General features: G+C 42.0%; 1 protein-coding gene across 1 annotated transcript in view; it reads right to left on the bottom strand.

The window, feature by feature from the left end:
- Positions 1-25,070, bottom strand: part of elovl2 (ELOVL fatty acid elongase 2) — a 59,275-nt gene that overhangs the window by 16,254 nt on the left and 17,951 nt on the right. Inside the window, exon 2 of the mRNA XM_051881869.1 lies at positions 18,929-18,992. Coding sequence (XP_051737829.1) covers positions 18,929-18,992 — 64 coding nt within the window. The remainder of the gene's footprint in view (positions 1-18,928; positions 18,993-25,070) is intronic.

The raw sequence follows: 25,070 nt of genomic DNA, 5'->3' as shown, positions 1-25,070 counted from the left end.
CTATAAAGTCTAGATAGTTGTTTTTTTTGTTTGTTTGTTTTGTTTGTTTGTTTTTTTAAATAAATAAATACTAGCATCTGGAGACATACAATTCATACAAATAATATGTAAAATTATCATTTTTAAATCATAACTTTATACCCCATAGACTCAAATGATTTATTATTGTTTTTTTAGATGAACACATTCCAGTAGTCTATTGGCATTTATTTTGAGTTACTCTTTATTTATCCATTTGTATGGCAGTGTATAAGAAACAATAAGCACTACCTTATCTACTGTAGTAAAATCAAAAACTCATATCTATTATATTTTATATTCTTCTTAAGTTGGTGTGCCATTTACTTAAAAACAAATACATTTAGAGCAGTTGTTCTTAACCTTACTGATGTAACGTTTTTGTTCTGTTTAGTTATTCATGTTTAGAGTTTGTTTTTCATTGGTCACATGTTCTTCTTTGTTCTCAGTTTCCCACCACTTGTTTGTATCCATGGTTTCCGATTTGATTATTGTTTGAGTTCAGGTGTGTCTCGTTAATTAAGTCAAGTCATCTTCATTTATATAGCGCTTTTCACAATACATATTCTTTCAAAGCAGCTTCACAGTGACAACAGGAAAATTCTTATCGAGCTAAAGTTAGTTTTTGATTGAATCACTTCTGTTGTAAAAATTGTTAATTATTATTTTAGGGGCCGCTTAAATGACACCTTTCCTACTGGAAAACGAATATCTTTAATGCATTCTTGCCGTTCATTTACATGTTTAATCTATAGCTTTGCGTGTTTGAGTGTGTATGTGCGCAGAAGCTTGGTCTTTTTTAAAAAAGTGATATTTGCCAAATTACTTGACTGGTCCGCATAATACAGAAAAAATTAGTTGTATCCACGGATCTATGCGAACTGGAATAATTTTGATAACGTTTTATCTATACATAGGGAAAGGAAAGAGAAGGGGGCCTTAGCTCCTCAGTTCTGTCTATTTAAGCCTTGTGTTTCAGTCTGTTCTTTGTCAGTTCTCCGTTACGTGTACCTGGTTGTTCTGTTTGTTTTGTAGTCAAGTGTGTTTTTGTTTCTAGTTCTGCTGAATAAAGCTTTACTGCTGCGTTTAGATCCTGCATCATCTCCTTGTTTTCAACCAGCTGTGACAACTGACTTCAAGGCCCCTATTGTATAAGTTGGCATGAAATTTAAATTTCTATTTTCTAAATGCAGGGCCTTTGGTTATCTTAAGGTGCCCCTGGCTTCATCATACAGTAAATCAAAACGAAAAATTGTATTGATTTACAAGTGTGTTGATAAGAATAAACTGAACACAACTTATTAGTAATACGACTTTTGGTAATGCATGGTTTTGGTGAGTGCATTTTAATTTGTATTCACATTAGTATATGACAAGCAATTCAGTTGCAAATGAGACAAAACACAGATTCAGATCGCTTCACAAATCCAAATTTGATTCTGAAAGACTCTGAAAGAAAACATGACTTGGATCTACTTTTGCTTTAGAAACGACTTTCACGGGCATCTGATTGAAATCACATGCTCTTATTTCTGCGTAAATGTTAATTTTGTGAATATTTGAAATTATATTCACCATTTGCTTCATACATACATTTATTCTAATGGGAGGTGACTGGAATATGACACCTGATGAATGGAAATAGATGGCCCACAAAAATAGATTTGGCAATAAATGGGAATTTGTAAAATATAGAGAATGTTCCATAAAGTTTAGTAAGAAGATTGCCTTAACAAAAGGAAGAGAAGAATGTAACCTGTTCCAAGAAATTAGTAATTACTGTGATAAGGCAGAATTAAACAGTGAAGATAAAGACAAACATATGATATTGCAGTCCAAATTAGATGATGCGTATTGCAAAAGAGCTCAAGGTGCGTTTGTGAGATTGCACACAAAGTTGATAAAGCAAGGAGAAAAGAATACCTCGTACTTCAGCAATTTAGAGCAGAGAAGACAATAACAAGTTTACTGATAAATGGAGTAGAGCGTAAGGATAATAAAACCACTGAGGCAACAGTCTTCACATTTAATAATAATCTCTATACTTCTGCATATTCCCAACTAGATTCCTCAAATTTTCTAAAAAAAAAAAAATCAAGGTAACACTTTAGTAGAGGGAACACATATAAACTATTAACTACAACTTTTCCCTCAAAAAACTCCTCATTTACTGCTTATTAATAGTTAGTAAGTTAGTTGTTAAGTTTAGGTATTGGGTAGGATTAAGAATGTAGAATAAGGTCATGCAGAATAAGGCATTAATATGTGCTTAATAAGTACTAATAAATAGCCAATATTCTAGTAATATGCATGCTAATAAGCAACTAGTTAAAAGACCCTAAAATAAAGTGTTACCAAAATCAAAGCCTTCACACCCAAGATTAATGATTCATTTAAAGAACTTTGTGAGTCTGATTTAAGAATAGAAAAACTGGATGATGTGAGCTTGAGATTATCACTGAATAAATCCCCGGGTACAGACGGGCTCACAGCTGAATTTTATAGATGTTCTGTTTTGTTCTGTTTTTCTTTAAATGCTGCATCAACATGAGAAAACAGATCTATGATTGTTGAAATATGCCTTATATGTTTGTAATTGAATTCTGAATAATAATAATAAAAAAGGGGGAAAAGGAAAAGAAAATGCTTCATACATTCAGTTTAACAACATTAAAGTAAAGTTAAACAAAGTAAACTTTATCACTGAACTCTGCATGTACTGTACAACCCAAATTCCGGAAATGTTGGGACAATGTTGGGACGTTTTTTAATTTGAATAAAATGAAAACTAAAAGACTTTCAAATCACATGAGCCAATATTTTATTCACAATAGGACATAGATAACATAACAAATGTTTAAACTGAGAAATTTTACACTTTTATCCACTAAATTAACTCATTTCAAATTTGATGCCTCCTACAGGTTTCAAATAAGTTGGCACAGGGGCAACAAATGGCTGAAAAAGCAAGAAATTTTGAAAAGATTCAGCTAGGAGAACATCTAGCAACTAATTAAGTTAATTGATATCAGGTCTATAACATGATTAGCTATAAAAGAGATATCTTAGAGAGGCAGAGTCTCTCAGAAGTAAAGATGGCAAAGCTGTGAAAGAGTGTAAAAAGATTGTGGAATACTTTAAAAACAATGTTCCTCAACGTCAAATTGCAAAGGCTTTGCAAATCTCATCATCTACAGTGCATAACATCATCAAAAGATTCAGAGAAACTGGAGAAATCTCTGTGTGTAAGGGACAAGGCTGAAGACCTTTATTGGATGCCCGTGGTCTTCGGGGTCTCAGACGACACTGCATCACTCATCGGCATGATTGTGTCAATGACATTACTAAATGGGCCCAGGAATACTTCTAGAAACAACTGGTGGTAAACACAATCTGCCATGCTATCTGCAGATGCCAACTAAAGCTCTATTATGCAAAAAGGAAGCCATATGTGAACATGGTCCAGAAGCGCCGTCGTGTCCTGTGGGCCAAGGCTCAGTTAAATTGGACTGTTTTAAAGTGGAAAAGTGTTCTATGGTCAGACAAGTCCAAATTTGACATTCTTGTTGGAAATCACAGACGCTGTGTCCTCCGGGCTAAAGAGGAGGGAGCGTGTTATCAGCGTTCAGTCCAAAAGCCAGCATCTCTGATGGTATGGGGGTGCATAAGTGCATACGGTATGGGCAGCTTGCATGTTTTGGAAGGCACTATGAATGGGGAAAGGTATATAAAGGTTTTAGAGCAATATATGCTCCCCTCCAGATGCCATCTATTTCAGGGAAGGCCTTGTGTATTTCAGCAGGACAATGCACAACCACATACTGTAACTATTATAACAGCATGGCTTCATCGTAGAAGAGTCCGGGTGCTGAATTGGCCTGCCTGCAGTCCAGATCTTTCACCTATAGAGAAAAATACGTCAAAGACGACCACAAACTCTTCAGCAGCTGGAAACCTATGTCAGGCAAGAATGGGACCAAATTCCAACACCAAAACTCCAGAAACTCATAACCTCAATGCCCAGATGTTTTGAAAAGAAGAAGAGATGCTACACCATGGTAAACATGCCCCCGTCCCAACTATTTTGAGACCTGTAGCAGGCATTAAATTTGAAATGAGCTAATTTTGTGCATAAAATTGTAAAATTTCTCAATTTAAACATTTGTTATGTTATCTATGTTCTACTGTGAATAAAATATTGGCTCATGTGATTTGAAATTTAAAAAACGTCCCAACATTTCCGGAATTCAGGTTGTAGGCCTAGGATGGGCAACTTCAGTCCTTAAGGGCCACTGTCCTGCAGAGTTTAGCTGCACATGCAATGCAGTAAAAAAATATGTATATCGTGGACATGAATTAACAATTTCTTCCCAAATTTCATTTCATCATTTCAGCATTGATAGTGTAGCCATTAAAATGCATAAATTCGAGTTACGAACCACAGCGCAACGCAACAGCGTTTCCATCCGTCTCTTTCAAATTACGTTAGTTATGCATATTTATACACAGTGGTTAACAGGGAAAACAAGACACACCTGGAAACAATCAGGGAACTTATCAACATGAAAAACTACAGAAGGACTACAAAAATGGCAGACAGAACAGGAAACTACTGGAAAAGTATAACAAAAGTTCAGAGAAAACACAGAGAAAATATGACAGTAATCAGTGTCAATTTAGTGTCTTCTAAAGTTTATTGATTAAATGTAAGAACTTGACATAAATGATGATGTATACATGTAATATGTTTAGAAACAAAATTGCCCTTATAAAGAGGGCCAATTAAAAATGCCCCTGGAAATAAATTTAAGGTGGCAAATATCGCCCGTTAATAGAAAAGCTAATTTCTGTAACCGCTGCGAACTAACATAACTATTAATTTGAAGAATATAAAAAGTAGGGATGCACCAATCCGCCTTTTTCGCTTCCGGTACCGATTCTGATACCTGGGATTCAGTATCAGCCGATAAAACGAACTATATTTAAATAGGTCGTTTTATTTTTCTTGCTGCTGACTATAAGTTTATGGTCAACGAATGGCTTTTCTGAGGTTTGCAACACTGATTGAACTGACGTGATACAGATTTCGGTAAGCTACTGCAACTTTCAACATATATATATATTTTTTTTTTAATTCATGTTTATTTCCTTCTGTAAAGTAGTAAAGAGGAAGAGATGATCGCGTTCACTTATGATCCTCAAAAAGTGGTCAAGATGAAAACTGAAAAGTGACGCAGTCTTTAACTTTCTTTTCATAATATAAATAAATGCATAGCCTAGGCCTATTTGTTTATCCTATAAGTTTGTGAAAAAATATAAAAATGTGGACGAAATCAGAAGCTATTAAATGTCTTATCATTAAAATATACAAATTAAAATGATGCATGGTAATAATAATGACGGTATTTTTACGATCCTGTCCATCAAAATGACGGCGAAAGTCTAACGCAACCTCATATATCGAAAGTCTAGTGCAACAACTGTAAATAAACCAATAGCTTCACTAGCTCGGTAGACATTCAAAATAAACAGGAGTCCAGCTGATTCCTTCATCCATGACTCATGGCTTGTTTTTCATGAATGTTTGAATCATATAACATAAACTAAATATATTTATATATAAATATAGGCTATACTATAAAATTAAAAGACATTTCTTTTAAATGTATAGCTTTTATAGAGTTTTATTTAATGAGGCAGCAACAAATGATAGATAGGACAGAACAAAAAAAAAAATGCTATTAACAATCTTTCATTGCGCAAAAGAATTATAATATGAACGGCTCCCATACAGAGCGGCACAAAGCGCTTATGCGCATCCCATGTGCAGAATGATGCGCTTGAAGCACCATGGAGTCACAGCGCGCAACGGCAGCGCTTCGCATTGAAAAGTTCGAAGCACAAAGTGAAGATATATTGATGCGTATTGTATTGCCGGTATTGTTGTCTACAAATGAAGTATAATATAGAAACACTGATCTTATCTTGCAGAGAGTTTCATTGTGTTGACTGTCGAAACAGAACGCAACACGCAGTTTGAATGCTGAATGGAGAATGACTGACAGCCGCAGCGGAGGGACGCATTTACGTGAACTTTAATTTAACGACTTAAATATTTATCTTTAACGTTACCTCAAATTAAACTATGGAATGGCTTCAGAACACTTGGAATATAGTGCACAGAAACTTTATGGTGCTTTTTAATGTTTTTGTGCCTTTTGTGGAGCTTAACAATAACACAGAATAGTACACGCACAGTATCGGATTTGGATCGGTCCCGTCTGGCCGATACCCGATCCAGCAAAAATGGCAGTATCGGAGCCGATACCCGATCTGAATATCGGATCGGTGCATCCCTAATAAAAAGCCTCAGGAGTCAGCTGTCCACGAAAAGCCTTAACCAGGGTTCCTCAAATCAGGTCCTGGAGGGCCACTGACCTGCAGAGTTTAGTTTCAACCCTAATCCCTAATTTTGATAATTAATATTTTGGAATAAATGTAAAAAAAAAAAAAAAAAAAATGCTTAAAACATTAACTGAAGATTTATACTTGATTTTAATACATTTGAAAATATTTCATGTAAACATACAAAATATTATTTAATTGGTTGGTATTTGATAGCGCAAGAAAGGTTTATTTATTTATTTATTTATTTATTTATTTTGCCTGGAAAATTGTCAACATTTTGTAAAACTGGAACATAAATTAAAAAAAAAACAACAACAAAAAAACATTTACACTTTATTTTATGGTCTTTTAACTAGTTGCTTATTAGCATGCATATTGTTAGAATATTGGCTATTTATTAGTACTTATTAAGTACATATTAATGATTTATTCTGCATGACTTTATTCTACATTCCTAATCCTACCCAATACCTAAACTTAACAACTACCTTACTAACTATTAATAAGCAGTAAATTAGGAGTTTATTGAGGGAAAAGTTGTAGTAAATAGTTTATATGTGTTTCCTATATTAAAGTGACATTTATTTGTCAGTAACAGCATCGGAATCAGCCCATAGAGTTGCATGATCAAGCACACACCAACTCTACGGAAATCGTCTCAGGTTATGACTATAACCATGGTTCCCTGAGAGAGGGAACGAGACACTGCGTCCCGAAGGGAGCGCTATGGGAACGGCATCAGCTTGAATGCGTCTGATGCATGTGTGTCAACTAGTCCAATGGCGAGAGAGAACGTCACCGGCGGGTGACGTCACAACCAGGAAAGGATAAATACACATCCGGAAAGACCGGCTTCAGCTTAAATTGCCGAAGCAAATCGATCACAGGAATGCAGGGAGTATGGCAACGCGACGCAGTGTCTCGTTCCCTCTCTCAGGGAACCATGGTTATAGTCATAACCTGAGACGTTCCCTTTTGAGGGAACTCGCACTGCGTCCCTAAGGGAGCACTATGGGAACAATATCCCAAAACGCCATAATTCCAAAATGCCTGTCCATGTGAGACTGTGGCACACTAAGACGAGAGCACTGATGAGCCTAGAGCTGCGTCCAGGTCGAGATATATCATCTCACAACGTGAGTGGCGAGGATCAGCCCGCCGCATCACAGACCTTCTTGAGGAAAACCCCCAACAACAAGGCCTTGGAGGCCGCCATACTCCTAGTAGAATGAGCTCTGACAGACAGTGGATACTGCTGACCAAAAACCTCATAAGCAAGTGATATAGTCTCAACTATCCACTTGCTAACCATTTGTATGGACGCAGGGAGACCCCGAATTGCGCAGTCCAAAACAAACAAATAGTTGATCTGACGTTCTCCACAGGGCAGGCCAGTGGATATTAGGTGTCCAGTGCTCACACTGGACACACAAGATTCAACTTTTCCTGGTCTGGATCTGAGAACAGAGGACAGAAAGCTTGCAGCACTATAGGCCGTGGAATATTGGTCAGAACCTTAGGTATATAACCCGGTAGGGTAAAGGAACACTTTGACCATCCCTGGTGCACACTCAAGGCACGTAGGGGATACAGATAGGGCCTGAAGGTCTCCTAGAAATGGCAAGGAGGAAAACAGTTTTCAATGTCAGAAATTTTGCTGAGACAGAATCAAGCGGCTCAAATGGAGCTGCACATAAGCCTTCCAACACAAAGGCCAACTCCCAAGCAGGAATCCTAGTGCATGTTGCAGGCCTTAGCCTCAGAGTGACACGAAGGAAACGATACCTCAAAAGGTTACACCCCACAATTGTACCATCCACAGGGACATGGTATGCAGAAATAGCTGATATGTAGACCTTTAGGATGGACGAGGATAGCCCTAATGAAAAACGACTTTGCAAGAACTCTAGTACTGTACCAATTGGGCAGTTAACTGGATCTAGCTGTCGCACATCACACCAAGAAATGAAAAGTTTCCATTTCAGGGCCTATAGTTTCCTTGTGGCTGGAGTTCTGGAGTAAAGTATGGTCTCCACAACCTCGGTTGAGAGACCAGATGAGGGGGCCAAACCCACAGGTTCAATACTTCTGGGCAGGGTGAAAAATCTCCTAGGGAGAGCCGTCAAGGAGAGACACAAGGTCCAAGAACCATATCCGACTTGGCCAGTAAGGCGCTACTAGCAGTAGACTTATCCCTTCCCGGCGAATTCTGTCCAGAAATCCTGGGAGCAGAACAATTGGGGGAAAAACGTACAGACGTAGCCTCGGCCATGTCTGTACCATGGCATCCAGTCCAAGAGGAGCTGGATACATGAGGGATAACCACAGTGGACAGTGCGTCGTATCCTGAGACGCGAAAGATCCACTTCCACGTGGCCATAAATCTCCCATATGAGCTTTACCACTTTGGGGTGAAGTCTCCATTCCCCTGGCCTCAGCCCCTGTCTTGACAGGATGTCTGCTCCTATATTCTAGGTCCCCTCAGAGGGTGCGAACCTGATGCAGCATCGTGTGAACGCTGAATCATAGCTTGCTGGAAACTGCTGCACCCTGAAGCACCAAGGGTGCCAGGGTTGGCAGAATGGCCCCCTAAGGACAATGAAGTGGGGCGGGCACTGTATACTGAGGTGTACACCGCTCTATCCCGTGTGGGGCTGCCCTTAGATTTCATTCAGAGGGTGCGAGCCTGACGCAACGTTGTGTGAGCGCTGAATCAGAAGCTTGCTGGAAACCGCTGCGCCCCAAAGCACCGAGAGTGATGGGGTTGACAGAACGGTCCCCTGAGGGCAACGAAGTGGCAGGGGCAACGTATACCGAGGTGTACACGGCTCCACCCCGCAGGGGGCTGCCCTAAGAAGCCTAACACCACTGGCGTCAGGATCTACATGAAAGGCTGAACTAATACATGAATCTAACTACTTAAAGTCAGATAAATATGTATTATTTTAATTTCTCAAAATTAAATTACAGCCAACTGTCCATTTAATTCCTCAAAATTAAATGCAAAAGATCTATCAGATAAATTAATACGGTCTGAAAGAAATGCTAAATATAGCATGTATATATATAGGCATATAGGCCATACACACACACACACACACACATCAAATTTCATTTAATCTCTCAAAATTAAATGCAGCCACATTTCGTCTCGGTTACGTATGTAACCCTTGTTCCCTGAAGGAGGGAACAGAGACGTACGTCAGTAGTGACCGATGAATTGGGATATCGCTAGAGAGCCCTATCAGCTTCGAGTGAACTAAAACAAGCCAATGGAGTTGGCGTGCGATATTTGCATAATGCGCACCGCCCCACCAGGTGGTATAAATAGGGGAGCAGATGCAATCGCACTCTGTTTTTCGCTGAGGAGACAACCTAGTCTGCACTGCAGCGAGGGTACAGAAACTGTGGCGACGGGATGTACGTCTCTGTTCCCTCCTTCAGGGAACGGGGGTTACATACGTAACCGAGATGTTCCCTTTCAGTCGGTCACGTTCGACGTACGCCAGTAGTGACCAACGAATTGGGATCCCAAATAAAACGCCACAGTTATGAACCCCTTCCAGTGCCCAGCGCAAGCTCTAGCCACCCGGCGCACCAATGGGACGGGGAAGGGGGCGAGCTTACGCCGAGAGAGTCTACTGCTGTTCTGAAATACCCACTAAGTAAACTAGACTACACTGGGGAAGCGAACCCATAGGGGACGCTGCGGAGACCACTACCTACCCTGCAGGGGAGGAGTTTACGTGAAGAATACACATATGGACTGGCCGTGGGCAGTACGCATATGGAGTCCCTGGGATGGCTCCACCTGGCATAGGGGGAGACTCATTTGACAGGTGACAGCAGAACTGGCTCTGCTAAGGGAAAGACACGGGCTCACCGTGGGGAGTTGACCGTGGACAATACACACATGGGACCACTCACGTGGAGGGGTCAAGACATATGGCACCCATCCAAACATCAATGTCAGTGACGGAGGTTTGGCCTGGCATCAGACACTCCGCAATGTCAGAGCCGAAGGGGGAGGCGGAGGAACTTGACAGGGTTCGCCAAGCGGGGAACTCGACTGGAGTAAAAGGATGCACGTATCCGGCCTAGGGGGCGGGAATGGCATTGCAAGCCTACACTAGAACGGGCTCTTCGCGTCTACCGGCTGCTGGAAGCGAGTACACGGGAAGATACCGGTTCTACACGAAGGCTATAGAATCTAGCGAACGTGTTAGGTGTCGCCCAGCCTGTGAGCGAGGCGCCGTGCACCAGCGCCCAGGAAGAGGCCACTCCTCTGGTGGAGTGGGCTCTCAACCCAAGCGGGCAAGGCACACCCTGGGATTCATAAGCCAGGGCAATGGCATCCACTATCCAGGCTTTCTAAATATATGTTGGTTATTTGTCTATTTAGAATGATTTTTTGGGTATGTCATTTATGCCCCACTTGCCAAAATGGGGGGTGTCTGGAGAGGGGTTAACATCCTGCATGATAAGCCTGCTACTACTTTTCAAAATGCTTCTGCTAGCTGCACAGATATGGGGCTTACAAATATGAATCTTTAGAATATGGTGCGGAGGCAAAATGACATGGCTGAATGGGTTTTCAACCAGGGGTTTTCAAACCTGTATTGGAGGACCCCCAGCCCTGCACATTTTGTATGTCTCCCTCATCTAACACACCTGATTCAACTCATCAGCTCATTAGTAGAGTCAAATAAGGGAGAAATACAAAATGTGCAGGGCTGGGGGTCCTCCAGGACAGGTTTGAAAACCCCTGGGATAGACTTTATTATCTGGAAAAATTTACTTCTGGCCAATCAAAGGAGCTTGTCCGGAGCTGCTTGCATATGGATGCTAGAAGGGCTTATGCTAAAGCTAGCCCTGTTGAAAAAAACAGCATATGCTGGTTTGGTATGTTTTGAAGCATGGCAGCTGATTTGAGCTGGTTTAAGCTGGCCTTTAGGTGGTCCTTAGCTGGTTTACACTGGTCAAGTGCTGGTCCTAAGCTGGTCCTAAGCAACTAGCTCCAGCTCAGGACCAGCTTATAACCAGCACAGGACCAGCTTAAACCAGCTCATGACCAACTCAGGACCAAATCACCAGTGCTTACGGTATATGGAAAAGGCCCTGTGTTGGAATAATATCAAGGCTGATGATGGAAAGGCTCTTAATGCTTATGCCCTTTACTTGAGAGGCTGTTGCAATGCTGCTGAAGACCTCCTAACATGTTTGATCTTCCAACCTTAAGCAGATTATATCTAAACTTCCATATAAATTATGTGAAAAGTAGAGAAACACAGCATGTGACATTCTTGAAAGAACACACAGTAGAGCTAAATTCCAGGACGTGGTTGCATTTATTGAAAAGCAAGCAAAGATACTTCAAGATTCTCTCTTCGGCAATATTCTAGATCCTACTTCTACAACTTAGGGCATTAAGGCTGAGACAGGGTTTTGTCCTTTCAAGCCCGGGAGTAAGAAAAGCTTTGTTACTTCCATATCACCACTGAACCAGAAATAAAGTTTGCTGAGGCTGCAGGTGTTGCATTACAAACCCCTGTTTGTTCTGTTCTGGCAATCATGCAATGGAAACGTGTCATCAGTCTTATAAAGGGGCATATGAGCAAAATGTGTAGAAAGCGTCTGGATTGTAAGACTTGTCACAAAAGGCACCCAACAATTCTCCATGTCGAAAGCATGCCCTCCAAAGAGCAACATACTTCCCAGACGTATAAAGGTGGCAGTAACTTTATTACAGTTGCCATGGTGTCAGCAGCGCAGAAAGAAGTTGGTTCTTTAGACTACAAACTTGCTATTTTGCCAGCGAAGATTAAGGCCTGCAATGGGAATGACATAATACAAACTTATGCTTTTCTTGATCCTGGAAGTTCCGCTACTTTCTTGACTTTCACTCAAGAAAACGGCAGACGACAATGAGGGCAGCTTTGGTAAAGAGGTTCTTAGTACCGTACAAAGGAACTTCTATGTTGACGACTGCCTAACTTCCCTACCCAATGAGGATGCAGTCATTGCCCTGATTCGAGACTTTGCGAGTCTGTGCCACCGGCGGATTCAGACTGACGAAGTGGACAAGTAATAGTCGTTATGTTCTAGCTTCAATTCCAGTAGAGGTGAAGGCCAAAGATGTAAAGGAGCTGGACCTTGATATAGATAAACTCCCTGTGGAAAGAGCTCTTAGAATTCAGTAGAGCACTGAAACAGACTCCTTTTTCTTTAAGATTAACTTAAAGGAGCAACAGTCCACCAAGAGGACTATTCTTTCCACTGTAAACTCCATCTACAATCTAATTGGGTTTCTTGCCCCATTGATTCTTCTCGCAAAAAGAATCCAACAGGAACTTTGCAGAGTCATCTGTGGTTGGGATGACAAGATTCCAGATGAGTTATCGAAATACTCGAAGGAATGGTTTGAAGGCTTGGACAAACTTAACAACCTTAGCATTTGCAGATGTTTCAAACCACCAAATTATGGCAAAATAGAAACAGCCCAGCTACATCACTTTAGTGATGTGAGTGAATCAGAGTATGGTAGAGCTAGCTACCTGCGACTTACTAACATCAGTGGTGCTGTTCATGTTGCCTTTGTAATGGGCAAGGCCAGAGTTGCACCATTAAAACCTGTAACTATTCCCAGGCTTGAGTTGGCAGCTGCTGTCCTTGCAGCGCATGTTGACAGGATGCTCAAGAGAGAGATCGAAATTCCACTCATGAAATCTGTTTTCTGGACAGATAGCACATCTGTTTTGAAATACATGACACAACATGATTCAAAACATACGTTGCAAATAGAGTTTGCAAAATACACAACTTGTCTGAGAAATCCTAGTGGTATTATGTGAATGGTTCACTGAACCCTGCAGATGGTGCGTCATGTGGCCTTTCGACTGATTTCTTCCTTGGTTCAGAAAGATGGTTGAATTGTCCAGAATTCCTTTTACTGTCTGAATTAAATTGGCCTTGCTTTCCAGAGGAGAAAATGACAGTATCTTGTGATGACTCAGAGATAAAGAAAGAGGCTATGGCTTTCACTACAGTTCTGACAAGAGGGTCTGATCCTGTTAACAAATTCATTGAGCATTTCTCTTCATGGAATAGACTTAAAAGGGCTACCGCATGGAACCGGAAGTTTAAAAGGATGCTCTGGTTGTAGAGCCAAAAGCAAAAGGATGCTCACTCAATTCTTCATCTACAAAGCACTGATCCTCATTATTTGGGCAGGTCTAACGATAGAAAAGCTGAAAACTCAAAACTCAGTTTGGAGATAAAGAGTTTTCAGTGGAGGATCTTACACATGCAGAGAAGCCGTTAGTATGCTTTATCCAGCAACAGGCATTTCAACCTGAAAGTACGTCTCTGAAAAAAGGACATACTGTTAAGAAAACTAGCAGTATCTACAAACCCTTTTCTGATGGATGGTATCTTGGAGGGAGGGAGGCTGCATAAAATGTCAATGCCTGAAGATTTGAAACATCAAGTAATTTTGTCAAAGAACAGTCACCTGTCCACACTGCTTTTAAACCATATTCATCAATCAGCAGGTCATTGTGGAAAAAAATCTGATACTCTTAAAGCTTTGCAGGGATACTGGATAGTTCATGCCATATCCGCTGCTAGGAAACTAGTCAGGAACTGCCTGCCTTGCAGATGTTTGAATGCTCCAATGATGCTTTTAAGTCATCTAGCTTGTGACTCACCTCCATTTACATGTGTAGGTACTGACTATTTTGGTCCAGTTGAGGTGAGAAGGGGCCAGAGCTTGGTAAAGAGATACGGCATCCTGTTTATATGCTTGGTGAGCAGAGTAATCGATCTCGAAATGGCCTATTCATTGAATACAGATTCCTGCATTTTGGTCTTGAGAAGGTTAATATGTAGAAGAGGTCAAGTTCAAGAAATTATATCAGACAACGGAACTAATTATGTAGGAGCAGAGCAAGAGCTTAGAGGTTGTCTCGCTTAGCTGGATAACAGCAAGATCAGACATGCAATGCTAAACGATAGTATCAAATGGAGTTTCAATCCTCCTTCAGTGGCTCATCATGGAGGAGCATAGGAAAGGCTTGTCCGCACCATTAAGAAGTCTCTGTATTATGTCCTAAAACAACAAGCCTTAGATGAAGAGGGACTACAGACAGCACTCTGTCAGGTAGAGGCTATAATCAATGATCATCCTATTAGCACATATCTGATGATGCCACTGATCCCGAGCCTCTCAGACATAATCATCTCCTACTGCTGAAAGTAAAACCAATTCTGCCACCTGGACTGTTCATAAAAAATGACTCATATTCAAGACAAAGACAGAGACAAGTCCAGTATATTTGTGATCTATTTTGGAAGAGATGGACAAGAGAGTACCTGCCATTAATGCAAGAAATACAGAAATGGCATGAAGTTAGAAAAAATCTTAAGCCAGGAGACATATTTCTTATTGTGGTCGATACATCATCCAGGAACTCTAGGACTATTGGACGAATCACAAAGACCTTACCTGACAAAAAAGGACATGTTCATCGTGTCTTGGTTAGAACAAAGTCCAACATACTGGAAAGACCTAATAATAATCTGTGTCTTCTTCAAGAGTAACTTTAATACTAACTTCAGTGGTTTGCAGAGTTAACAAACTCTTTTGATGAAGTTAAATACCTTTTGCCATTTTTGAATATTTTTGGACCTTTTTCATTGTTTCACCATTGGACTACTTTTTTGAACACTTTTTCTATGTTTTTTTTTCATTGGACTATTTTTTGGACATTTTTCATTGTTTTTCCATTGGACTATTTTTTGGACGTTTTCCATTGACTTTTTTCGACATTTTGTGTGTGTGTGAACAGACTATTTGATTTAAGATCTTGAGGTATACTGTAATATGTATTATATGGCTTATCAATATGTATATTTTATATTTAATTGCCTTAACATTGTCAATTAAGGGGCCGAGATGTAGAAGTCATAAAGTTACTAATGTTGGTATTTGTCTTTGTCTTTACTATATGTTACTATATTTCTGTACTTTCATTTTAAAGGGAATGAATTGCACCCATTTTGGGATTTTCCTGTAGGCAGCCATTTTAAACAAGATGTGTAGTTCATGCTAAAAAATTGTCCATCAAAACCAACACATTTAAAATGTTCATTAATCCGGCAAAGTTTTTCAATTGGATTGGCATTTATTCTCTTTAGCATGTAGTGTGAAGTATTTCACTCAGTTCCCTGATCATTCTGATTCAATATCAGCGAGTGAAGAACAAATTTAACATGCGTTATGTATTATGCACGCTATCGTCTCTAACAGACACCATGTTGAAGCAGCTCAGGCTGCCATTTTCTGACTCTTCTTGGAAAGCGACAATGCATTCAAAACATCTTGTAGAGTGCAGCTTCTTATAAATACTACCATGTATTGTGCACGTTATTTTTTGACAGACATCAATGTTGTGACATTTAAATGATGTGGATTTGAAAACAGATGGATCATACAGCAATAATTTTTTATTTCTTTGCTGGCGCCCATGAGTGTGTTATGTCAATGTTTTTAGTTCTAAACACATTTTAGTTCTGCCAAAAATACAGCTGCATGCCAGTGTTGCAAGTCTTCGGTTTTCCCATGGTATTAGGCTACTTTTACATTGTTGCCATGGTTGTTTTTCATGTCCACGGGTTGAAGCGACCCCAAATAACATGATATTTAGCCCTGGAATGCGAATTTTACCATCATAGAGTGAAAGTTTATTACTTGTATGTGTTTTGTCTTGCCAATTTACACATTCAAGCAATTTAAAACCATTCCAGCACAAGACTTACTAAATGAACAACAAAACACAGCATTAACAAAGATTAATCTATATTAAATTTATACAGTGAAAACTACACTTAGGCCTAAATATTAAATTTCTGTACCTGAATACTACAGTTAGACCATGCTTTATTTGTAACTTTGTTATATTGTATTTATCTATGCTTGTAATTAGTGTATTTGTTCTTAATTTTTTCCTGAATATTCACTTGTCTTTAATAATGATTGAACTTTATTAAATAGGATAGTAGTTTTTGCTGTTGAATTTCAGAGGAACTGAAAGCAAACTCTGCAAGCAAATGAAAAGCGCGCTGCAAACTGCTACAGCAAACAGTGACCAACTATTTAAATGCTGAACAGCAAGCTCATTGGCTACAGTAGCAACAGGAACCAATCAGCTTGTGCCGTCACTGTCGTGTAGTTAATGATGTGATTGTCAGCAGGTTGCGTTAAGGACCCATCAACCTGCGCCATCTAGAGTTTAATGACAGAACTTGGTATGTATATATATATATGTATATATATATATATATATAAGTGGCAATTTTCAGTGCTTTAATTTGGAGCAAGAGATAAGGAGTAGTGGCTTTATTGCATCAGATATAGGCCTATGCAACTTTGTTCACAGCTAAATAGTTATCAGTAATGAATCCATAAAGTGAAGCAATGCTCATTCTGTTTCTAACTTAATATGTTTATTGCTTTAAATTTTAGTAAGCAACATCGGACTTTGAATTGTATTTTAGTATGCTAATAGCTTTTTATCATTAGGGTTGCAGGTTTGTCACATCTGTCTGAGTTATCAGTGAGTGTTTCAAGAGCAATGAATCATCACAAAAATGTAAAGTACCTATTCGATTAAACCAGTTATTCGAGGAGACTAGAAATTATCAGAAACAGAGCACAAACAGTACAAATTGAGACAGACTTAAACATACCAATGTGGATCTCAAGAACCTCATTTACTAAATAGTTCTGTAACTGCCAGGATGATCTGAGCTGGGAGTAAAGTAAATACATTGCAATATACTGTACAATATATGTGTTCAGCAGACACAAAGTTTAAGAACACTTAGCTGGGTCTGATGAATATGATAAGAGCTGAAACATTTCAGGAAGGAGAAGCGCAAATAAATATAGTTTTTAAAGAATCTTTAAATATAGTTGAGTAAGACTACAAAATAGTAGTCATTTGGCTTAGCTATGACTACGTACAAAATTTCATCTTTCCATGGGTCTCACACACATGGCGCTCATGGCCCTCGTTACCACGATGGCTAGGCAGTGAACACTGGCACCAGAACCTGGTCGTACGCGACTATATCACCTCCTCATGTTCTGAATCCGAACTGAACTGTACCACTTTTTTAGGACCCTTCCGTTGGGGTACCAAGCACAATAGTACCAATAGTACTGGTACCAAAAGGGTGGAGCTACACTCACTGCAGAATGTTGATTGGTTGACAGAGAATCATCACTCGCGCATGCTACATCAGAAAGTATGCATTTCCCCCAGTGAGCCTCACTGCACACATGTGATGCAAGATCAGGAAGGATGCAGAACAGGCCATATTGGCCCAACCAGACCAGTTCTCAGAGCTTACGCTGATGGCTTCAGCCCCTCCTTGGCAAATCCCCCTGAGGAAGGACCTTATTTCTCAGGGGCAGGGCACAATCTAGCACCCACGCCCAGACCTCTGGAACCTCCAAATCTGGTCTCTGGACAGGACGAGGAACTCAGAGTGCTCAGATAGGTTTCTTTACAGGCCTTCCTGGAGGAAAGAAAGCACTGATCCAGTATCACATCTCCGTGGGTCTCCCCACTATCTCGGCTCCTCAGCACAAACCTAACTGAGTGAAGCAGGGAGTGGCCACGCATGCAAATTTCACTTGCCAGTTTCATTGGCCTTTTCTGAATATGTCAGAGGCTCCCAAGAGTGACCTCTAGTGTCGGTATTTCGACACAACGTCGAACAATACAAGGGTTACAACAGTAACCGAGATGTTTTTCAGTTAACTCAGTGGTCCTCTGAGACATCTAATTTCATCCGAATGTGAATGTATGTGATTGCTGATATTGTACTGTTCTAATGCTTCTCTTTATTTGTTTTTTTACCTACCTGACCTACCGTTTGCACACCAATCTTCCGCATGCTTTCATTTCATTTTAATATGAATGGTATCTGACGAAAAAATTTAATTAATAAATAGAAAATAAAAAATTAAATAAAAAATTTAAATATCACTAAATTATTCATTAAAAGAAATATACATCATACGTAATGCACACAAGCACAGCTTATAACCTTCTGTAACACACACATCTAGAAAACACATTTCCACCTCTGTAATAAACACAGATGTTAGTCCCATCCAAATCAGTACATAAAATCACAGAGGTCAGGTCTTATCAAGAATTAATATGGCTAATATGGCTATTCTTTCACCTGGTTAAGATTGACTTTGTATTGCATTAAACTTCTAAAATACAGTTTCTGTTGCACATGGACATGTTCTATGAATATATAATAACCATTTTCTCTGCTTCACACCATGTGTCTCCAGATGCAGGTTGTGTATTATTTCACAAAATGAAAGCAAACTTGAGATAACTGCATGGCACTAAACTACATGGTACTATTCACAATGGCACAATTGATAACATTAACATAGAAAAGGGTTAGAAGTACAAACCTCTTTCTCCAAATAGGCTGTCCACTATAGAATTCAACAGCCTGTCAATCGTTTCAAAGTGGTTCTGAAACAAAGGGAAAAGAGCAGAAAAACAAAAATTAGATTTTCTCTTGAAGATGTATTGAGAATGCAGGTATGTGTCTGCTCAGGTCTCAGTGACCTCCCATTCCCCACTGATCTATGTGCCCGACATAGCAACACATACACATCAGATTACATAGTATGCTTGCTTCGGGAAAAATGATCCCATAGGAATGCAGACAGATCAATATACTGTACATTATAAAACCATAAGTCACCTGATCAGAGGATATAATATGATGTACAGTGGCACTATAGATTTTACACACTTATATGAATTATGAATGTAGCCTATACAGATTTCAAAAGTATGAACCCTTGTTTTGTTTTTGACCCACATTCTTCAACCCAAATGCCTAAACAAAAGGTTTTTCCTCTAATAAACAAATATGGTTTTGTATGCATCCTCTGAAATGGCTTGTATTTCTCTTTAATCAGCAGAACGAGCTGAAATAAAATGCAAACTCTCTCTGTACAAAACGACAACAGTGTCCTCTCTCGTTTTACAGGTCATTGCTTCTCTCCCTGCCTTTCACTATCTCTCTCTGTTTGGATCTGGTTAAGTGGTCACTAAAATAGTAACTCAAATTTGTTCAGAGAAACCAATTAACAACACCTTGATGATTTTCTGTCTCACTCACCCTGTTATATTTACTGACTGAACACAACAAAAGAAGTAAAAAAAAAAAAAAAAAAAAAAAAAAAAAAAAAATCACATGAGTGAGCTGGAAAAACTGTACATGAATAAGCATTTTAAAAAACAATTTTCAAATAATAATAATAATAAAGATTCATCTAGTTATTACTTGTGGATAAATAGGCATACTGACATCTTTAAAAACCTGCAGCTTAGATATAATTGCAAACTCTCAAAGCAGAGTCAAAATTTGAATATACAGTCAATGATAGGAAAAAAGAAAAAAAGTTGTACATGACACACAGCTAAGCTTTAAAGGGATAGTTCACCCAAATGAAAATTCTGTCATTAATTATTCACCCTCATGTCATTCCAAACCCGTAAGACTTTCGTTCTGTTACGTGTACAGAAGGGGACAGCGACACAGGTATTAAAGTTTATTGAACAACCAGAATGCTGACAGAGTGCAGGTGAGTGAAGACAGGTTAAAGCGTTGGCAGGTATTGATGAGGAACTGATACTTGTCTTGGTATTGCAGGATTGGCAGACAGATGACAGACTTGGAGCTTGAGCAGACACAGATGAACTCACGGGAGACGAGGAGACAACGAGGAGTCGAGGGAACACACAGGAGACAGGTAAGTATCTTCGGAGGAGTCCTTGAGGTAAGCAGAGTGGTGAGTACCATGTGCAAACGAGACCGGACAGTGACTGTGTAAGAACGTGAGCCTTTTGTGCTGCTGGTGATGAGGGTGCTGATGAGCTGCAGGTGTGAGTGATTAATATTCTGGTGATGACGTGCGCTGTGTCTGTGAGAGTGTAGAGCCTGGCGTGTCTGTGACATTACCCCCCCCTCCACGGCCCGCTCCTGAGGGCCGTGGACCCCGACGTCGTGGTGGTCGGCCTCTGCCACGGGCTGCTGGTCTCTCTGGGTGAGTAGCATGGAAGGTGTCAAGTAGGCTGGGGTCGAGTATATCATTCCTAGAGACCCATGAGCGTTCCTCTGGGCCGTAACCTTCCCAGTCCACCAGATATTCAAGAAGGCCACCACGACGCCGGGAGTCCAAGATCTCTCTCACCAGGTAAGCAGCTCCATCGTCCACGATGATAGGAAGGGGGGGTTCCTCGGCTGCGCCAGGCTCTGTGGAGACAGAAACAGAGGGATGGTGAGGCTTTAACAAAGAGACGTGGAAAGTGGGGTGAATTTTATATTCAGGTGGGAGCTGGAGTTGGTAGGTGACAGGGTTGATCTGCCGCAGGATGGTGAACGGGCCAATGAATCTGGGACTCAGTTTCCTACAGGGCAGGCGCATTCTGATGTCCCTTGTGGACAGCCAAACCTTCTGTCCTGGCTGGTAGTTGGGGGCGTTGGAGCGTCGAAGGTTGGCTGTCATCCTGCGCCTGCGTAGGGCTCATTGGAGCTGATGGTGCGCGGAGTCCCAGACCCTCTCGCTCTCTCGGAACCAGTAGTCGACCGCAGGTACGTCCGAGGGCTCTCCTGACCAGGGGAACAGTGGGGGTTGGTAGCCGAGTACGCATTGAAACAGGGTGAGTCCGGTGGTAGGCTGTCGCAGAGAGTTTTGGGCGTACTCGGCCCAACCCAGGAACTGGTTCCAAGAGTCCTGGTGGCCGTGGCAGAAGGTACGGAGGAAGCGGCCGATCTCTTGAACCTTCCGCTCCGTCTGCCCGTTAGTTTGGGGGTGATAGCCGGAAGAGAGGCTGACGGTCACACCTAGGAAGGTGAAGAAGGCCTTCCAGACCCTGGAGATAAACTGGGGCCCTCTATCTGACACAATGTTCTCCGGAATTCCATAATATCTGAAGACATTGTTAAACACTAGCTCAGCAGTCTCCATGGCCGTGGGTAGTCCCCTTAAGGGAATCAGACGACATGATTTGGAGAATCTGTCAACGAGAACTAGGATGCAGGTACAGTTATCCGAGACAGGGAGGTCGGTGATAAAATCCACTCCTGGTGTGACCAAGGGCAGTTGGGAACGGGCAGAGGCTGGAGTTTACCGGAGGGAAGGTGTCGGGGACTTTTTGAGATGGCGCATTCCTTGCATCCCTGCACGTACCTTCTGACTTCTGATGCCATGTTCGGCCACCAGAAGCGCTCTTTCAGCAGCGAGAGGGTTTCATTGACCCCCGGGTGGCCAGTGCCCAGTGACGTGTAAGATGCGTGGATGAGGGGAGTGCGCCGTGTCCGAGTGATGTAGAGCAATCCAGGGGGGCAACCCGGCGGAGCGTTGGTGGAGGCATTGGGCTCTGGAAGGGTCTCCTCAGACCAAACGATGGGGCTTACGAAAAGCTTCTCAGGTAGGATAGGTTCAGGAGTGTCTGAGGGTTCATCGGGACCATGGAGGCGGGAGAGGGCATCTGCTTTCACGTTCTTAGACCCTGGACGGTAGGAGATGGATAAGTTGAAGCAAGTGAAAAACAGAGCCCAACGTGCTTGGCGGGGGTTAAGTCTTCTTGCTTCACGAAGATACTCCAGGTTTTCATGGTCAGTTAGCACTGTGAACGGATGTTTAGCACCTTCGAGCCAATGCCTCCACTCCTCCAGGGCAAGCTTGATGGCGAGAAGCTCCCTGTTACCGATGTCATAGTTGGTCTCCGCCGGGTTGAGTTTGCGGGAGAAGAAGGCACATGGATGGAGTCTACTTGGATTCCCCTGCTGCTGTGATAACACCGCTCCCACTCCGGTGGAGCAGATCGATGGCACAGTCCCATGGCCGGTGTGGAGGCAGCGTGGAGGCTTTCTTGGGGCAGAAGACATCACTGAAGTGGGAGTAACATTGGGGAATGTCCACGGAACGGTTTTCAAGGGGGCTTTCGATGGACGTGGCGCAGACTGGTAGATCTTCAGTGTGAGGAGGGCTTGGAACGGGAAACTTGGGAAAACAGTCCAGGAAACAATTGTCACCCCACTTCAGGATCTCCCCAGTTCTCCAGGAGATGACAGGATTATGCTGCTCCAACCACGGGCACCCTAAAATCACGTCAGAGGTGGATACCTCCAGAACCAGCAGATGGAGTTGTTCGACGTGTAGGACGCCGACTTGAAGTTGGATGGGTCCCGCACTGAGACGAACTTGTCTTCAGCTAAGGGGTTTCCCAGTTACCGAGTGGATCTCGTAAGTCATCGGCGTGGCTGTTGTCTTGAGGCGTAGCTGGCGGCAGAGGGTGCCGGAGATGAAGTTGCCGGCTGACCCAGAGTCGAGGAGGGCACTAACTGGAAGAGACAAACCGGCAGCAGTAAGGTTTACTACAGTGGTGAGTGGTTTCATCTTATTGAGAGAAGGAACGATGACACTCACCATTGGACGAGCTGGGCGAGTGGGGCATTCGGAGATGTAATGCCCAAATAATCCACAGTATAGACAGATTCTGGGTCAGCCGCCTCTGCCGCTCAGCCGAAGACAGACGAGTATTCTCCACTTGCATGGGTTCGTTGGCTGGTTCTGGGGAGCTGACGGATTCTGGTCGGCGGAGTGACGGTGGGAACAACGGCTGGCCCTGGTGTTCTTCAAGACACGACTGCATACGAGTGGCGAAGTGGATGGAGAGTTGGATAAACCATTCGAGCCTGATGGAATCCTTGTATGCAGCGAGATGCAACCACACGCGTGGATCCAGCCCTTGACGATATGTGGATATGTTTAGCGCCTTCGAGCCAATGCCTCCACTCCTCCAGGGCAAGCTTGATGGCGAGAAGCTCCCTGTTACCGATGTCATAGTTGGTCTCCGCCGGGTTGAGTTTGCGGGAGAAGAAGGCACATGGATGGAGTCTACTTGGATTCCCCTGCTGCTGTGATAACACCGCTCCCACTCCGGTGGTCGAGGCGTCGACCTCCACGACGAAAGGTTTCTCGGGATCCGGATTTGTCTTGGGTTCTGAACTGGAGGGTATAATCGTTAACGGACACTGAACCTTGTTTGAGTTGATATAATTGCTCACCGATTGAGGAATCCCAGGCAGGCCTTCCAAAAACTTCCTTGAAGTGAGCGATGAAACTGGAGAAAGACTGTGTGATGGGATTTTTTTGTGTCCACAGCGGTTCAGCCCAGCGAAGAGCCTTGCCCTCTAGTTGAGAGATGATGAAAGCGATCTTGGCGCGGTCGTTGGGGTACAGGTGCGGTTGCATCTCCAGGACCAGCGTACATTGCAAAAGGAATCCGTTGCCATCCTCCGCCGAACCAGAGAAGGGCGCCGGTTGAGCCATGGGACTGGCGACGGCAGGTGGTGAAGGAGAAGCAGCGGTGGATGCGGAAGTGCTTGCTGGTGCAGATGCTAGCGGTGTAGTGGTGAGTGCTCGGCGCAGGGCGTCTACGAGCTCCTGGAAAGGATCCTGGTTGCTCATTCTGGTGCTCGGTGGTGAGGTCCGGTCTTCTGTTACGTGTACAGAAGGGGACAGCGACACAGGAATACAGGCATTAAAGTTTATTGAACAACCAGAATGCTGACAGAGTGCAGGTGAGTGAAGACAGGTTAAAGCGTTGGCAGGTATTGATGAGGAACTGATACTTGTCTTGGTATTGCAGGATTGGCAGATGGATGACAGACTTGGAGCTTGAGCAGACACAGATGAACTCACGGGAGACGAGGAGACAACGAGGAGTCGAGGGAACACACAGGAGACAGGTAAGTATCTTCGGAGGAGTCCTTGAGGTAAGCAGAGTGGTGAGTACCATGTGCAAACGAGACCGGACAGTGACTGTGTGAGAACGTGAGCCTTTTGTGCTGCTGGTGATGAGGGTGCTGATGAGCTGCAGGTGTGAGTGATTAATATTCTGGTGATGACGTGCGCTGTGTCTGTGAGAGTGTAGAGCCTGGCGTGTCTGTGACACGTTCATCTTTAGGAAAAAAAAAATTAAAAGGTCACATATTCACATATAAACATTGATCAGCGAACATAAACAGAAGCTCAACCGAACCTGTTTGACGCATGAGAACAAACCTCACGCGGAAGCTCAAACGTGCTGCCTAACACACAAGAGCGCCAAGCAAACATGCTTGAGCTTCTGTTTAACACAACTGATGTGTACGTTGATGAATGTTTATACTGTATGTGTATAAAAGCCTATATTCAATATGTTCATCATAAAAAGCAGTCGTGTCTCTTCAGAAAATTTGGACTAAACCGATTAATTCATATGGATTAGTTTTAGATCTCTTTGTGAACTTTTTGAAGCATCAAAGTTTCAGCTGCGTAGCTATCTATAGAGGGACAGAAAGCTCTCAGTTTTCATCAAAAAAAAAAAAAAAAATCTTCATTTGTGTTCAGAAGATGAATGAAAGTTTTTCGGGTTTGGAATAACATGAGGGTTAGTAATTAATGACAGAATTTACATGTCTGTGTGGATTATCCATTTAAAGAGAATACAATAATTTCCCTTTTTGGCACAGCCTATTCAGAATTT

This window comes from Ctenopharyngodon idella, chromosome 23, assembly GCF_019924925.1.
Source record: "Ctenopharyngodon idella isolate HZGC_01 chromosome 23, HZGC01, whole genome shotgun sequence".
Taxonomy (NCBI): Eukaryota; Metazoa; Chordata; class Actinopteri; order Cypriniformes; family Xenocyprididae; genus Ctenopharyngodon; species Ctenopharyngodon idella.
The sequence above is the reverse complement of the archived record's forward strand: the minus strand, read 5'-3'. Positions and strand labels throughout refer to the sequence as shown.